At 41.0% G+C, this 18,291-nt stretch overlaps 1 protein-coding gene across 3 annotated transcripts in view; it reads left to right on the forward strand.

Moving 5' to 3' along the window:
* Positions 1–18,291, forward strand: part of Crebbp (CREB binding lysine acetyltransferase) — a 123,612-nt gene that overhangs the window by 81,837 nt on the left and 23,484 nt on the right. For 2 of the 3 annotated variants that reach the window (XM_090324899.1, XM_090324897.1), the window contains 7 exons: positions 1,446–1,862; positions 4,642–4,821; positions 6,283–6,472; positions 7,961–8,079; positions 10,291–10,530; positions 10,950–11,038; positions 17,061–17,141. In XM_090324899.1, coding sequence (XP_090181025.1) covers positions 1,446–1,862; positions 4,642–4,821; positions 6,283–6,472; positions 7,961–8,079; positions 10,291–10,530; positions 10,950–11,038; positions 17,061–17,141 — 1,316 coding nt within the window. Of the gene's footprint in view, positions 1–1,445; positions 1,863–4,641; positions 4,822–6,282; positions 6,473–7,960; positions 8,080–10,290; positions 10,531–10,949; positions 11,039–17,030; positions 17,142–18,291 lie in introns of all 3 variants that reach the window. The other variant, XM_090324898.1, reaches the window with a different exon arrangement.

The raw sequence follows: 18,291 nt of genomic DNA on the forward strand, positions 1-18,291 counted from the left end.
AGGTTCGAATCCTATGTACCATATACATAGAAAAAAGCCAGAAGTGGTGCTGAGACTCAAGTGGTAGAGCTCTAGCCTTGAGAAAGTCCAAGGACAGTGCTCAGACCCTGAGCTCAAGCCCAGGACTGGAAAAAAATAAAAAAAAAACAAGAAGAGTCCAAGGTTTCTACTGATTATGGCAAATGAGGGAAACCATTGAGCCTATGTTCCTTTGAGTCTGGCTTACTTCACTTAATATGATTTTTTCTAAGTCTTTCCATTTCCTTACAAATGGGGAGATGTCATTCTTTCTGATAGCAGCATAGAATTCCATTGTGTATAAATACCACATTTTGTTGATCCACTCATCAACTGAGGGACATCTGGGTTGGTTCCATATCTTTGCTATGGTAAATAGTGCTGCAATGCACATTGTTGTGCTAGTGGATTTAGTATGCCCTTGTTTCTGGACCGTTGGGTAAATGCCAAGTAGTGGAATTGCTGGGTCATAGGGGAGCTCTATGTTTAGTCTTTTGAGGAACTGCCATGCTGCTTTCCACTAGGCCTCCTTGGCACAGGTCGAAACTTTCTTAATAAGGACCAAGAAACACAACAAATCAGAGAAAGGCTGGATAAGTGGGACTGCATTAAACTGCAGAGCTTCTGTATGGCAAAGGACATAGCTAGTAAATTAATTAGGAAGCCTACAGAATGGGAGGAGATCTTCACTAACCATACAACGGACAAAGGCCTCATATCTAAAATATATCAACAGCTCAAAAGATTGAATCACTCCAAAACTAATCTCCAAAAAAACAACCATCCCATCAAAAGATGGGCCAAAGACTTAAAGAGAGAGTCTTCTCTGAAGAAGAAATAAGAATGGCCTATAGACACATGAAGAAATGCTCGACATCTCTGGTCGTAAAAGAAATACAAATCAAAACAACTCTAAGATTCCACCTCACTCCAGTTAGAATGGCCAGGATCAAGAAATCTAATAACAACAGATGCTGGAGGGGATGTGGCCAGGAGGGATCACTACTACACTGCTGGTGGGAGTGCAAACTCATTCAAGCTGAGACTCATATCTCCATTTAATCACTCAAAAACGTTCAGGCCCAGAGTTCAAGCCCCATGACCCACAAAAAATAAAGATAAAAAAAAGAGTCTCAGACTTTCCTGTCAAAGCTGACTTCAAACTGTGATCCTCATATCACAGTCACCTGAGTAACAGATCGGATTACAGGCATCAAAGTATGAGAAACCTTTGTAAAGTTTTTTGAAAAAATGCATCTTACTATAGGTATATAGCTTGTGAATATTTGCCTGTAAATAGATTGCACATCCCCATGAAATTAACAGATCTCATTGAGGAACTATGATTCAATTTTAATATAATTCTTCGAGTATCTTGCCATATGTTTAGTTGGGGAGATATTTTTAATATACTCCATTTCTTTTAGGGTCAAGTGCCTGGTGCTGCTCTTCCTAACCCTCTCAACATGCTGGGGCCCCAGACCAGCCAGCTGCCTTGCCCACCAGTGACACAGTCACCCTTGCACCCGACACCACCTCCTGCTTCCACAGCTGCTGGCATGCCTGCTCTCCAGCACCCAACCCCTCCTGGGATGACGCCTCCCCAGCCAGCAGCTCCTGCTCAGCCATCTACTCCAGTGTCGTCTTCTGGGCAGACTCCCACCCCAACTCCTGGTTCAGTGCCCAGTGCTGCCCAAGCCCAGAGCACCCCTACAGTCCAGGCAGCAGCGCAGGCCCAGGTGACCCCACAGCCTCAAACCCCAGTTCAGCCCTCGTCTGTAGCTACCCCTCAGTCATCCCAGCAGCAACCAACACCTGTGCACACCCAGCCTCCTGGCACACCGGTGAGCCTCTGTGTTTGTTTTCTTCAGTCCAAGAAAATGTCGGTATTCTTTCTTTCTTTCTTTCTTTCTTTCTTTCTTTCTTTCTTTCTTTCTTTCTTTCTTTTTTTTTTTTGGTGCCAGTCCTGGGGCTTGAACTCATGGCTTGGACACTATCTCTGAACATCTGTTACTCAAGGCTAGCATGCTACCACCAGAGCCACAGCACCAATGAGAGGAGTCAAACCCAGGGCTTCATACATGCTAGGCAAGCACTCTATCACTAAGTCACATTCAATATTGAAGTGTCTGTATTCTGATGGAATAGCACTGAGCTTTTAGCATTGTCCCCAAGGCTATGTATGGTAGGACATGACTTACCAGATGAGAGGAGTTTGCAGAAGTCATTATTTATCATGTAGTATATCACTATGTGTTGCCCTTAACCTGGCTGATCAGCCTTACTTTTTTCTTTTTTGGTTATACAGGGGTAAGAACTTGCCTCATTTCCACATGTTTACAATATATCCCAGTCAATCTCACCCCTCTAATCAGTCTCCTTTCTCCCACCCCACCCCCATCAAACCTTTTTTCAAACTACAGTCTTTTCTGTTTGAAGGAATTGGCAGAACAGGTTTGTAGTGCTGTGACTCAGACTCACTGTTCATGGATGGAACTGGTGGTGGCAGAATCATAGCTTCATGTCCCCTGGCCCATGCCTGCTGGCTGTGCCCCAACAGGTGTTCTCTGGGCTGAGGTGTTCGTACTGATCCAGAATCTCTATACCCATACTGCCTATATCCCTCTCCCAAGTTTTTGCTGGGATCATAGTATTATTTTCTATGGTGATACTGGATTTGGATCTAAGGACCTTATATCTACTAAGCAAATGTTCTACCACTTGAACTGTTTCTTGTCCTTTTTACTTTTTTGGGGGGGGTGGGCGTTGGTCATGGGCCTTGAACTCTGGGCCTGGACAGTGACTGAGCTCATTAGCTCAAGGCAGGCACTCTACCGCTTTCAGCCACTTCTGGTTTTCTGGTGGTTAAGAGTCTCATGAACTTCAGTGCCAGGGCTGGTTTTGAACCATGATCCTCAGATCTCAGCCTCCTGAGTAGCTAGGATTACAGGTATGAGCCACTGGTGCCCAGCTACTTTATTTTTTTACCAGTCCTGGGCCTTGAGCTTAGGGCCTAAGCACTGTCCTTGGGTTTTCTCAAGGCTAACACTCTACCACTTGAGCCACGGCACCATTTCTGGTCTTCTCTGTATATGTAACACCACTTCTGGCCTTTTCTGAGGAATTAAACCCTGGGCTTTATGCATACTAGGCAAGAACTCTACCACTAAGCCACACTCTTAGCCCTAGCCCCCAGCTGCTTTATTTTTGGCATAGGCTCTCACTTTTTTTTTGGGGGGGGGGGCAGTCCTGGGCTTGAGCTCAGCGCCTGATCACTGTCCTTGGACTTTCTCAAGGCTAGAGCTCTACCACTTGAGCCTCAGCACCACTTCTGGCTTTTTTCTATGTATGTGCTACCGAGGAATTGAACCTGGGTCTTTGTCCATGCTAGACAAGCACTCTATCACTAGGCCAAACTCCTACCCCTGGATAAATTCTTGAAAATGGATTTTTTTATTAAAGGATATTGATACTTTAAATTAAAGTAGACCCCAGGCTCTCACTTTTGCATGAACTGTCCCAGACTGTGCTATCTTTCTATTTAAGCTTCTAGCTATAGCTAAAAACAAAACAAAACAAAAAACAAGATGCCCACTATCATATCGTGTCTAGCCTTTATTATTGAGGTTGTCTATTGAACTTGTTTTAACCTAGGCTAGCTGCAACCTTCAAGTAACTAAGATTATAGATGTGAACTGCCTCACCCATCTACTGTCATTTTCTTATAAGTTTATCTTAGGCCTTTCCACTCTCATAATTAACTTTATTTTTAGGTATTGAGCATATTTACCAAATACCAAAGTGAATCCCAACATGATTTCTGCTTACCTATAAAAACATATGTTTCTGTAATTTTTTCTAAATAAGGTCTCTTAATCCCCTCCCTTCCCCCTCCTGCCCCCATTTCTCAGGACATCCTTCTCCTCCCTCATACAAAATCTCTGGGGTTTTTTTGTTTTAATTTTGTTGTTTGTTTTTTAATCTTTGGCCTTATTATGGTGCTGAGAGCGTGGCTGAAGTGGTAGTATGCTTACCTAACATAGAGAGCCACTGATTCCAGTCCCTCCTACCTCATACAGGGAGAACAGAAGGGTTGGGGAGCAGTTTCTTGGTTAAGACTTTTACAATGTATTTTTAATGGTCTCTTCTGCTGTATGCTTCCTTTACCACCATCACTATCCTGCCACTAACACAGGCCCATTAGACATTCTTCTATTACTGGCAGCTGATTCCTCTCCCGCCATAAGCACCTGGTTGGTTATAATTCAGTATGTAAAGCCTTTTTTTTTATTAAAGAATTTATTAATGTTGATTTTTACATCATAAAAGCCTTTTTAAAGAGAATCAATGATAAAATATTTTAGCTAGACAACTTGGGAGAAAACAGTTTTATAATTTAGAAAGCTCTGTTTTCCCATCTCTGCATTCGTGGCAGAAAGTGATATTGATGCAGTGTTCTGTAGAGCTCCCTCCTTGTCACTGTTCTGCAGTGCCCTGAGTCGAGGCTTGTTAAGTTACTACCGAGAAAAGTTAACCAGATGTTGAAAATTAGATAAGCAAAAGGGTGAAAAGCCCTTTGTGTTGTCTGATTTACAAAGGTGATTGATTTTAATGTTCTCACAGCTTTCCCAGGCAGCAACCAGCATTGATAACAGGGTCCCCAGTCCCCCTTCAGTGACCAATGCCGAGACCAATTCCCAGCAGCCCGGCCCTGATGTACCAGTGCTGGAAATGAAGGCAGAGGTCAAGACTGAAGACTCCGAGCCGGATCCTGGTGAATCTAAGGGAGAGTCTCGACCTGAGGTAGGTGTTAATCCCCAGCAGTAAATGCTTCGCTATGTATAGAATTTGTACCTAGGGGCCAGGAGTGGGGCCTAGTGATGAGTGCTTGCCTAGCATGCACCAAACCCTGGGTTTGATTCCTCAGTACCACATATACAGAAAGAGCCAGAAGTGGTGCTGTGGCTCAAGTGGTAGAGCACTAGCCTTGAGAAAGCCCAAGGACAGTGCCCAGGCCCTGAGTTCAAGCCCTGGGACTGGTGCCCGTTCCCCCCCCCACAAAAAAAATCTTTACCTCAGGTCCTCAGGCCTTCTGCAGGTGCCTCTGGATTTATTGTAGTAGTCTTATTTCCATGTGAGTTCAACAGTACATTGACTAATCTTTTTACTGCTGTTGTTGTCAATGCTGGGGCTTGAACTAAGGGCCTTGTGCTTCCTTGTTTTTCTTTCATTCAAGCCTTGTGCTCTACCACTTGAGCCACACGAGCTTCACTTCCAGCTGTTGATTGAGATTCTTGAATTAGCCTATAATCTTTTTTGTTTTGTTTTGTTTTGCTGGCCTCCATTTCTATTATATAGAAAGGATAATGAATTCATTAGCTAATTAACCTGTGGAAGAAGCTGAACATTAGCAGACTGTGAGCTTCATCCAGCCGAAAAATGTGTTTAGCCTCTACAATATTTTAAAAACCATGAAATTTCAAATTAAAGTAGATGTTTGACTTTTCTGGAAAACTGAGCTGTCTCAGTCCTACGCTTATGCATCAGTGGGGCAACAGTCAGTACATAAGCCCTGGTTGCAGCTGTGAGATGGGACACAGGCTTTCCAATTACAAATGTATTCACTACCTGCCCCTGAAGAGGGACTTTTGATCCTTGCTATAAAATTTAAAGATCTATCTTCCGTCCTTCCTTTCTTCCTTCCTTCATTTATTTATTTTGCCATTCCTGGGGCTTGAACTCAGCACTTTCCCTGATCTTCTTTTGCTCTAGACTAGCACTCTACCACTTTAGTCACAGCATCCTTTTGTAGCCTCCTTCCTCGCGCCCCCCCCCCCCCCCGCAGCACCCTACACGCTTCTCCCCCCCTCCCCCCATTTATGTGGAACTGAGAAATTGAACCCAGGGTTTCATGCTAGCTGCTAGGCAAGCACTCTACCACTAAGCCACATTCCCAGCCCTCAAAGATATTCCTGTTTTACGCTAAGTAAGGGGGGGGGGAATGGGTGCGGGGGTGTGGGGGTGTGACTATATTGAACATGTGAAATGCTTGGCCATTTTAAATTAGGTCTGTAATTGCCTAGGCACTGTACTGAAATGACTCAGTGGACAACAAATAATTGATTCCCTCCTCTGAGAGAGAAAGGAATGAGAAATAACCCAGCTAGGGGAAGGTGTGTCAAACTCGTCTAGATTTAGAAGCCTAGAAAAGCTGTGTTAGGTAGAAATGTATGTGCTACTCATCTGTCATCTCTGATTCTCTAGATGATGGAGGAAGATTTGCAAGGATCCTCCCAAGTTAAGGAAGAAGCAGACAGTGCAGAGAAGAAATCAGAACCGATGGAAGTGGAAGAGAAGAAACCCGAAGTAAAAGTGGAAGCTAAAGAAGAGGAGGAGACCAGCACCAACGGCACAGCCTCTCAGTCAACATCACCTTCACAGCCACGCAAAAAAAGTATGTGTTTTCTGTAATTTACAGTTCTACTGTGCCTCCACACCAAGGATTAAAAGATGAAATGGATTCTCTCCCTTTTTTATCTTTATTGCCTCCATCCTCCCACAGTTGAAAATGGCTCTCTGAAATCCCTGAGCAATTCCAAATGTTGACATGCTTCATTCTGTGATATTTAAAAAAAAAAAACAAACAACAAAAAGCCCTCCAAAACAAAAGGGACCCCCCCCCCCCCCAATTCCTTAATGTCCTCCTCCTTCACTTGTAACAGTATTTTGAGAAGCACTGAGATCGGGTAGCAGATGCAGGTTTGCATCCTTCCTTGTCCCTTGTTCGCTTAGTTCATTTTTGAAAAAAATACCTGCACACCCCATAACCGAGCAATCAGGAGTTGTGCATCTGTTACCAGTGCACATTTTGCAGGTCAGCCTCCCTGGTGGCAGCTCCCTCTGCTGTTTTTAGCCCTAGTGCTGGCACAGGTATCCGCTCTAAGGCCAGCTATCCACAATACCAGTGCAAATTTGTCATCCTACTACCGAGAGGCACGTGTCAGAGGTTGACATTGGATAAGAGTACCATTGCTGGCCATTAAGGACTTTCTTCTTTTTTTTTTTTTTTTTCTTTATTAACATTGATTTTTACATCATGTTTTAAATGATAAGTTTAACAAACGAGTGTTCAAGAAGGGAATCTCTATTTACAATCACGGGGACTTAGTATTTAGAACTTAATCAAAATTAGGCTAAGGGTTTGTATGTCATAGAAACATATTAATTTTAGAAAATAAAACATTATGTCTATAGAGTCATAGGTTTTTATATCTATATATTTATGTTTATATTTCCATTACCATGTCCATAGCATTGGGTATGCAGATATTGAGGATTTTCTTAATTGACTGGCCACCTTTATTTTTCTTGTGAGTATGGAGCACAGGGGCCCACAAAAAGCTTTTGAGTAGAATTTGGTGGTATTAGCTTTTATCCTTGGTTTTCTTCATTTTTGGCCTTCCTAATATTAATGACTTAATTTAACCATTATGTTTGCTGTATCTGTACACATGTTAACATGGTACATTTTAGTTATTAGGGAAATAAATTTGATCTGACCACAACGCTCTAGAAAAAGGACCTGGGGCCATTTTAAGCAACCGCCACATGTAGCTGTTGACCACTTGAGGTGATAGAAGTAACAGAGGAACTGAATTAACTTTATTTTGTGTAACACTGATTTGTTGGAATTTTACTAGCCACATACGGCTAATGAGTACCACGTTGGACAGCACAGATTTTCCAGGGTTCTCTGAACTACACGCACCTTGAGAACTGTAGCTTTGGTTTCCCAGCTTGGATGTGAATGGAATCGTTTTGCCTTGTTTTTGATTGTTTAACAGTGGAGCTTGAATTCAGGGCTTCTTGCTCAAACTTGACTGAGCACTTACTACCTAATGTCTTGTTCTGTTGTTTTTCTTTTTTTTTTTGTTTTCTGCAGTTTTTAAACCCGAGGAGCTACGCCAAGCACTTATGCCAACCCTAGAAGCGCTCTATCGACAGGATCCAGAATCCCTACCCTTTCGTCAGCCTGTAGACCCCCAGCTCCTAGGAATTCCAGTAAGTTACTAGAAGTATAGTTTTTAGTTTTGAGCATCTATTCTTTTACCTTTTAAAGTTGGCTAAAATAACCTGTGATTTGAAGATTTTTTCCTCTAATATTAAAAAAAAAAAAGTGCTAGTGCTCGCTTCTATAATCCTAGCTACTCAGGAGGAGATCTGAGGATCACAATCGGAAGCCAGTCTGTGAGACTCTTATCTCTAATTAACCAGCAGAAAAAAAGCTAAGTGGAACTGTGACTCAAGTGCAGCACCCTCAGGTCTAGTCCATAATCCCCAGGTCTGTTGTACATTTGGGATCTTAAGGCTAAGAATTGGTGAAGTTTAGCTGAGCTAGGTGGCTCATACCTGTGAACCTTGATCTCAGGAGAATGAGATTTGAAGATTGGGATTGAAACCATCCACGCAAGAAAATCTAAGACACTGATCAGCAGTTGATCACCAAAAACTGGAAGGCAAGCTGAGCCTTGAGGAAAAGATGTTGAACGGTACTATGTCTAGGCACTGAGACTGAGTTCAGGGCCTCGGTACCACCCTCAAAAGGCCACGTTCCAGTGGCTCAAGCCTATAATCCTAGCTACTGAGGAAGCCGAGATCTTCTGAGGATTTTGGTTCAAAATCAGCCAGGGGAGGAAAATGCATGAGATAATTTATTTCTAATTGATTGCCAAAAAGGACAGTGCTCAGATCTTGACTTCAAGCCCCTAATACTGGTGAGGGGGGGGAAGGGGGGGGAGATTAATTATAAGATACTTGTAATTACGAAGCCAGGAAATCTTGGAAAGCAGTGCAGATCTCGTACATTCTGTGAGCAATAGTGCCCCTCAAGGTTTGTCTGTACTTTGTGCTGGGAACCAAACCACAGACAGGTGTTCCGCTATTGAGCTCAATTCACAACTGTATATTAATCTTTGAATTGTATTTATTAACCAGGCACTGGGAGGCCTATAATCTTAGCTACTCAGGAGGCTGAGATGTGAGGATCATGGTTCCAAGGCCAACTAGGGCAAGAAAGACTCCAATAAACTATTCAGAAAAAGCCAGAATTGGTGCTTTGTCTCAAGTGGTAGAATGCAACTTGAGCAAAAGATTTTGCTCAGAGACAGCACCCAGGCCCTGATTTAAAGTACCAAAAACTGACACCAAAAAAAAAACAAAAAACAAAAAAATTATTTTGTGTTAACCCAAAGTGAATCTGTGGAAATACATGCTCATAAATTTATTTTAAATCAAATAATTAAAATACTCATTTAAAACTTAAACATTTTTCTTTTACTTTGTATTTAAAGTAATTTAATCATATTTAAACCTATCACTGGCCCTTTTGGGGGGGGCAGCTTGAACTTAGGGCCTGAGTCCTGTCCTTGAGCTTTCCTCAAGGCTAGAGCTCTACTGCTTGAGCCCCACAGTACCACCTCCAACGTTTCTATATATATGGTACGGAGAAGTTGAACCCAGGTTTTTGTATATGCTAGGCAAACACTCTACCGCTAGGCCAAACTCTTGGCCCCATCATTTGCCATTTTTAATATGTCAAATCAAAGGAATGTTACATGTTACTCTTTCTTCTTCTTCTTCCTTTTTTTTTTGCCAGTCGTAGGTCTTAAACTTACAGCCTGAGCATTCTCCTTGGGCTTTCTTAAGGTTAGAGCTCTACCACTTATTCTGTGTATGTGGTACCAAGGAATTATAATGAAATTAAAGGGCCAGGAGTGTGACCTAGTGGTAGCGTGCTTGCCTAGCATGCATGAAGCCCTGGGTTTGGATTCCTCAGTAGCACATACAAAGTAAAGGCTGGAAGTGGTGTGTGGCCCAAATGGCAGAGTATTAGCCTTGAGAAAGCCTAAGGAATTGTCCAAGAAATTGCTCAAGCCCCAAGACTAGCAAAAAAAAAAAAAAAAGGAAATTGTTCAGATACTTCCTAGTTTTTATTATGTTTTTTTAGATAAAGCACTAGAGAAGGCTAGCATTGGAAATGTGATAGTTTCACTAGACCAAGGGTAGAGTTATACATAGAAGGCCCATGAAGTCATTGGATACCTGATGGGATAGATGACTGCTTTTGATATGCTTCTCAGTTGCTTTCAGCCCCTCTGCCTAGGTTGATAATTCTGTGTGGCCCACAAATAATGTTGCAAATATCCAGATGACTCTTAGCAGAGAAAAGCCTTCCCCACCCTTACAGTAGACTGAGATTGTTTTGTTTTTAAGGATTATTTTGACATTGTGAAGAATCCCATGGACCTTTCTACCATCAAGCGGAAGCTGGATACGGGGCAGTACCAAGAACCCTGGCAGTATGTGGATGATGTCTGGCTAATGTTCAACAATGCCTGGCTGTACAATCGTAAGACATCCCGGGTCTATAAGTTTTGCAGTAAACTTGCAGAAGTCTTTGAGCAAGAAATTGACCCTGTCATGCAGTCCCTTGGATATTGCTGTGGACGCAAGGTACGTTTTTTGTTTTTCTGGAAATTGAAATTTCCTGATTAATCCAAAACCAAGATGGGATACTGCACATTGTCACCACAAGAATGTGCTTAGAAGGTCTCGGGTGCTATGTGGGCTATCGTGACAGGGTTGACTGTCTGAAGCAATCTCAGGATCAAAGCTATAGGTGCTGATTGGGCTGACCTTGGAGTTCACTCTTTCTGGCTTCCCCTTGCCCATTTTGTCTCTCTGTGCCTCTTGTCTCTTAGAGCCAGAGCTACACATTTAATCCAAACCGCTTTTGAAATAGTTACAGAAAAAAATTGCATAATAAACTAGCAAATAATTTACTAGCTGATTTTTCACTCTTGTGTTGACTAGATCATTTCAGAAAAGACAGTGGAATATGCTCTTAGTATTTTTCTCCTTTGTTTTTGCAGTATGAATTTTCTCCACAGACTTTGTGCTGCTATGGGAAGCAGCTGTGTACAATTCCTCGAGATGCAGCCTACTACAGCTATCAGAATAGGTAAGCATCAAACAATTTTCTGCACTAAGGAGGTTCAGGGAAGACATTAGATTAAGATATGGATATGCTTATTGAATTGTAGACCTTCCTGGAATTCCAGTGAAAGTGTCACAGTGCTTCTTGGTCATACAGATACTTTTTTTTTTTTTTTTTTTTGCCAGTTCTAGGGCTTGAAATCAGGACCTGAGCTCTGTCCTTGGGCTTTCTCAAGACTAGCGCCCTACCACTTGAGCCATAGCACCATTTCCAGCTTTTTTTCTATGTATGTGGTAACGAGGAATTGAATCCAGGTCTTCCTGCATACTAGGCAAGCATTCTACTGCTAGGCCAAACTTTTGGCCCTCAGATACTTTTATAGTGTAAAATTTTAATCTCAGAACTATTTGCTGCACTTTAGATTAGGTATACTCATTCCTAACTACAGTCTTTCTAGAATAGAACCCAGGTGCTGGTGACTCATGCCTGTAGTCTAGCTATTTGGGAGGCCAAGATCTGAGGATCATGGTTTAAAGCCAGCCTCAGCAGCAAGTGTGTGAGACTTTTATCTCTAACAATCAGAAAACCAGAAGTGGAGCTGTGGCTCAGAGTGGTAGAGTGCCTTGGGCATAACAGTTCAGGGAGAGTGCCCAGGCCAGAGTTGAAGCCCCCGTGACTGACCAAAAAAAACAACTCTCCTGAAGGATGAACAAATGTAGGCAATGGTCCTCTATAGACACTCTGTGGAAAATGAACTATTCAACACGTGGGCAGGGAAGAGGGGGCATTATCCAAAAAGAAATGTGGAAGTTTGAGGCCAGCCTGGGCCACCTAGTAAGACAGCACCCTCCCCACCCCCATAACCTGGGGGGGGGGGGGCGGTGGGAGGAACTGTTTAGGATGGCTATTTCAGGATTTTGAGAATGGTAGACCCGCTTGAAAAACAGTCTCCATCTTTTGGGAATGTGAGGGTGACTAGAGAATAGAACAGCTCTTCCTGTCTAGGAGCGTGAAAGTAGAATTTATTCTTGTCTATGATGTGTATGTATGCATATATATATACACATATACATATGCTGTATATATAAAAAATACAAGACATTTTTACAGGTTTGGGGCTATTTTGAAAATTAAAGTCCTTGCTTCCATTGTGCAATGACCACACATTTCCATGGTAGTAGGGCTTCATGGCTTGAAGTACAAGCAGTGAATTTGTTTGAATTCCATAGTATCAAATCCATTTTGTGAACTGGCAGCTGGAACTTTTATGTGACCAAGAAGATTTGTATCTGTTCTTTGTCTTAAGGTTCAAATTTTAAATATCACTATCAAGGTTTGATGGTTTGATTGTTTTGCTCTTATTTTGGTCATAGTAAATGCATATGTCCTAATAGCTCAGAAAAAGAGAGCCTTTATTTGCTCAAATGTATATAGACAGGCCTCGCAAATTTGGGAGTTTTGTTTGTTTTTGCCCATCCTGGAGTTTGAACTCAGGGCCTAGGCACTGTCCTTGGGCCTTCTCAAGGTTAGTGCCCTACTACTTGACTTCGTTCATTATAATAACTTTCATGAATATCCTACTAAGGAAAAAAAAAAAACCTGTTGACACAAAAATGTTTCCAGAAAAGAATGCAAAGCCTTGTGTGGTCCTCTGGTTTTCAGTACAGTTCAGAGGCATCTTTACTGATAGAGCTGTACCACCTTCCTGATGAAAACAGGAGTTAAATTTCTGTTTGAACATCTCTTTTTTCAAACAAATGGAGTTTTTTGTTTGTTTGTTGTGTCCTTTTTTGGTATTGAGGACCAAACCCAGGACTTGTTATTTGCTGGGTAAGTGCTTTACCGCTTTAGTTAACATCCTAATCCCTCAAAATGAAGTTTAAAATTCTATCATATTCCCTTTATAATGGATCTCTCCCAAAATGATTGCAAGCGACAGCAGCACTTTACCAGAAGTGCCAGGCCTACCTTTTATAGTTTTATTCCTGTGACTTTCAGCATATCCCATAGTGAAGCATATCCCAGTCATGAGCACAACAGCATCTTCCCTGACAACCTCAGGTTGTGCAGTATCCACTGGAATAATGCACATATATTTTAAAGACCATTATGTAATGTATAAAATTCCAGTATTTTTTAAGAGAGTTTAATATCAACTATACCAGACAAATGCTACCAATGTTACCCGGCACAGTTTTGATCCAAACAAAGCAGCACAGTATTTACCACTATCTCTGTTAAGTATATGTGGCCATTCACTGTTGCCCTCACCATTTCTGGGTCTTTGGCTGATTTTTATCAGAGTAGTTAAAATTAAATAGAATTGGTAGGATAAAGGCACATTACTACCATTTCAGAAGAAGTCATCAATTAAGTGCAAACGCTGGACTGCTTTACATTGTGGAAAATCAAATTTTGTTATGTAAAACTTCACTTTTACTAAATCAGAGGAGTATATTTATCTTAAATGGAAACTCAAATGGAGTTGTGACCTATAAAGGATACATTTCACAAGGTTCAACGTAAGTTTGAGTTTTCTAGAATGCTGTGCTAGCATACTGTATTTCTTTTTTTTTCTTTTTCTTTTTTTCTTTTTTGGCCAATCCTGGGTCTTGAACTCAGGGCCTGAGCACTGTCTATGGTCCTTCTCAAGGCCAGATCTCTACCATGTGAGCAACAGCACCACTTCCGGCTTTTTCTAAGAAAATAGTGGCCCAGTTCTTTGTGAACCTAATTGTAACGTTTTATTTCAGCTTTGACTATTTATAAACACTTATATTCTCTTGAATACTTTTTTTATTTGCTTTAAACCTTTTGGGCACTGAGAACTTTAGAAATCCTATAGACTATTTAAACCATTTTACAAGTGAAACTGTAATTTATAAAGTGATGTATAATTACATACTCACTTGTTTCCAACTGAAAACTCTAAATTTTCTACATCTTTTCCAACCGGGATTATTTATAGATATCCTAACTGTGTATATAAACTGGTACATTAATGAAAACAATCTGCATTTGAAAACTTACTCCATCTATTAAATTACTCCTACAGATAATTTATGCAGTAAAATGGAGCTAGTTTGAGCAACCCAGATATACATTATCATCAGATTATATGAAGTACTTATTTGCAATTCCATATTCATCAAATAAGGCAGAATGTCATATAGGTTCTTAGAGCTGAAACATGAATTTCTAAACTTTTATTTCTAGGGAGAAAAAAGTAATTAATAGTTGCAGTAAGGTCTGATAGCCATGGCTAGGGTGTAACTCATAAATGGTTCCACCTTTATCTATACTGTCTTCTCTTTGAAGGACGGCGAAATGAGGCCTTGGGCCACGTCCTCAAAACAGGCTGAATCCTCTAATTTCTCTGCCAGTGCTTTAGGACAAACACTAAAGTCTATGCATATTCTACCCCTCCCACTTTTTGGCCCTGGGATTTTTAAGGGAGAGTTGGTCACACGTAGAGCTGTGTTTCCTTAGCCATTCCAGGAACTGCCTTTTAAATCATCAATGCTTTGTTCTGCATTATTTTCCACCATTGGAAAATTTTGAGTTTATGATTCTCACTTCTTATATAAATCAAAGCAAAAAATCTGGCCAGCATTTTCAAACCATTTAGACATTCTTTCTTTCTTTCTTTTTATTTATTTATTTATTTTTGTGGATCATAGGACTTGAACTTGGCCTAGGCATTGGCCCAGTTCAAAGCTACCGCCCTACCCCTGGGTCTAGACAGTGTCCCTGAGCTCTTCAGCTCAAGGCTACCATCCTACCCTTGAGCCAAGCCCCACTTCCCGTTTTCTAGAGGTTAATTGGAGATGAGAGTCTCACGTACTTTTGTGTTGAGGCTGGCTTTGAACCTTGAGCCTCAGATCTTAGCCTTCTGTGTAGCTAAGATTACAGGCGTGAGCTACCATGCCTGGCTAGACACACTTTCAATTATGATGGTAATTTAATTTCAGAGTGTGGCCAGTTCTTGTGGGCCCTTAACAACATTGTACTTGGATATATAACTGATGAAGTAGCTCTCAATTCTGAACTTTATTTTTTAAAGGGAAATATTTATCTTTGAGAGAATGTCTATGTTTTTTGCAAGTTGTTTTGGTTACTACAAATTATACTTTCGATATTTGCCAGTAAAGACTATAGCCTACTAAATGTCGAAATCTTCTGCAGTCCCTGAATTTAAGGCTCCACAAGAATATCTACAAAATAGTGAATGATCAGAACATTGCTAATAGTTTATTGTTATATGCTATATTTTAAAACAATGTTAATCTGTTCCTAGTCAGTTTTTAGTTTCAATAGAATTTATTGAAATTGTTGAAAATATACTGTCGCCGATCCAGTCATTACATTACAATCTGCCCTGTTTTTGGCAAATGATAAAAAAAATGGGTTAATCAAGACATGTTCGTAATCTATAGTATGATGTTTTAAATTTACCATGTGTGTTGGCTAGTAAAACCCAGCAGACAAGATGCTTAATGTGTTAAGATTCACATTGGGATGTGTGGGGGCTTCTCATAGCCCACATCTCAGTCTGTAGCTGAGTGACTGAGTGAATGAATGAGGAAATGAGTGAGCGAGTGAGTCTGCAACTGCTGCCGCTCACCCTGAGCTTTCCAGAGATTCATTCTGTGCAGTGGTTGACCCTGTGCAGGGTTACAGAGCAGCACAGGGGCTCACCCTGCATGGTTCACTGGTGGCACAGGGTTCAGGGCGGTGCTTTGCATCCTGTCAGTGTCTGCAGTACTAATCCTTCTCAGCATCCTGTAGCCATAGTTCTGAGCACTAAAACTGTATTTTGTTGTGCTGCCGTTGCTACCATATGCTTCTCTTTCTTGCTTGTGCAGTTCACCTTCGTTCAGCTTGTTTACTTTGCAGTATTGTGTACTCATCTTGTTTATGCAGCATTTGCCTACGTTTTTGTTGATTTTTTTCATTCATGTCCTTTCCAAACATTTAATAGTTTTATTTTAACTGTTCTTACTTAACAGCATGAGCCTAGGCTCTATATTATCATGTCAGCAATTGGGGTGATGGATAATTTCTCAAATGCAGATTGTACCATTTAAAAATCAACTCTAAATTTGCTAACTTGGATTGTCACCAAGTCAGAACAGTCATTCACTAAGTATCTCAAAATTGATGAATGATTGATTGGTCCCAGTACCAAAATTCAAATCAAAGCTTAGAAGTTAAATTTAAAACTCTTTAAGATTATTCATGGAGTCACATATATTGTATTGTTTATACAATATATCAATTTTTCACAATTTTTTATTAATAAATGGCTGGAAAGTCTCTGACCCTGACTGCATTTCTGTTAAATGTTTGTCTAGAATGTGGATTTGGTTTCATTTGTATTGTAACACAATTAACTGAGTGATTATCATGATAAAAAAAAATAACAGGAAAAAATTAAAACTAGTTCTGAGTACTCAGCATTACCACATTTAAAGATCTGGCTTAATACTGAAATAGAATCTCTGAATTGCTGTCAAGCATAAATTTCCATTTTGAAAAATAAAGCTATTGCAGTTTAACTTCCTTTTAAAAGACTTTCGTTCAAAGTTAAAAATTTCCTTCTCAAACACTGGCGTTATATTTGACTTTATAACAAAATTGAGATTCCTAAATTTAGGCTCTGTGCAGTCGTAGTATTAACAACTCCTTGAGAGCATTCGCATCTTGGAGTTGGATCAAGCCTGTCGTTGTTAGTGATGATGGCCTGTGACGCGTGCAGTGAGACCGAATGCTAATCAATGCTTTGCCTTGGCTTTCTGCTCTGTGTTGTCTGGTGTTTGCGTCTTACCTCTGTGTCTGTGCTATTTGTTCCCTTCCTTGTTCTCTAACCCTTCCCTTCCCCACCTGCTCCCCGTTCCTTTCATTGTCCTCACTGACCCATCAATCAACCAACAACGCCCCCCCTTCGTCGTGGTGCTCTGCCCTGCTCTGATTGGTGGCTTCGTTGCTTGGGTGGCTGTGTGTTATGATGGACCAGTTCACCCAAGTATGGCCTTCTTGCTGACAGGTATCATTTCTGTGAGAAGTGTTTCACAGAGATCCAGGGCGAGAATGTGACCCTGGGTGACGACCCTTCACAACCACAGACGTAAGTACCATCTTGTCATACTTCCTTCCTGTCCATGACTGAAGGGTAAGCCAAAATAGAGCACTGTGACTTTTTTTTTTTTTAATTAAAAAAATTTTTTTGTGTGGATCGAGGGGCTTGAACTCTGGGCCTGGGCATTGTCCCTGACCTTTGAGCCAAGCCCCACTTCCCATTTTCTAGAGGTTAATTGGAGGTAAGAGTCTCAGGTCCTTTTGTCCCCAGGCTGTCTTTGAACCTTGATCCTTTACATCTCAGCCTCCTGAGTAGCTAGGATTACAGGAGTGAGCCACCGTGTCCCACTAGCATTGTGAATTTTATGCAGTGTTTTATGCATTATTAACTATATTCACATTTCATATAAACATGGTGTATGAGTATAGACATCGTTAAACATATAGATGGCCTTAGCCAAACAGCACTGCCACCTCTGCATTCTTCTCCATTCAAGACAGTGGTACTATAGCCTCTACTGTATTCACTAGTCTGTCTTGACATTTTGTCTTATTAATAATTACCTTTCAACTAGGCATTGTAGTCTCTTAGCTACTTGGGAAGATAGTGGTTTTTTACCAGTCTAGGCAAAAGAAGAAAAAAAAAAGAAAGTTTACAAGACCTTATCTCAACCAATTACAAAATTGGGCACAGTAGCAAAGGTCATTCCTCTTGGAGAATTGGAAATTGTAAATAGGAAGGTCATGATTCAAGCTGGCCTGGACATAAATACAATGCCTAATGCCCTGTTCAAAAAAGGGTGATTGGAGGAGCTGTACTACAGCTCAGGGCTTGAGGAGGAGGGGTGGGGGAAATAGCTCAGTTGTTAGGGAACATGGCTGGCAAGCACAAGATCTTGAGTTCAAACTCCCAGCACCATCAGAAAGAAAAGACTAGTGAAAGGGGAAGGGAGACATTGTACAAAAAGAAATGTTCTCTATCTGACTGTGTAACTGTAACGCCTTTATTAACATCACCTTTATAATAACAATGAAAAAATGTTAAAAAGAGTGAGGAAACATTGCTTTTGCTTATCATCTCAGGAAACTGAGGCAAGAGGATCATGAGTTTGAGGCCAGCCTGAGCTACAGTGAAACCCAGTCTCATACAATAAAACCAAAAAAATTCTTTGTTCTAATGGCATTTTTCTTCTAATGGA

The sequence above is a fragment of the Megascapheus bottae genome, chromosome 36 (genome assembly GCF_031878675.1).
Source record: "Megascapheus bottae isolate mThoBot1 chromosome 36, mThoBot2.hap1, whole genome shotgun sequence".
In the NCBI taxonomy this organism is placed as follows: Eukaryota; Metazoa; Chordata; class Mammalia; order Rodentia; family Geomyidae; genus Megascapheus; species Megascapheus bottae.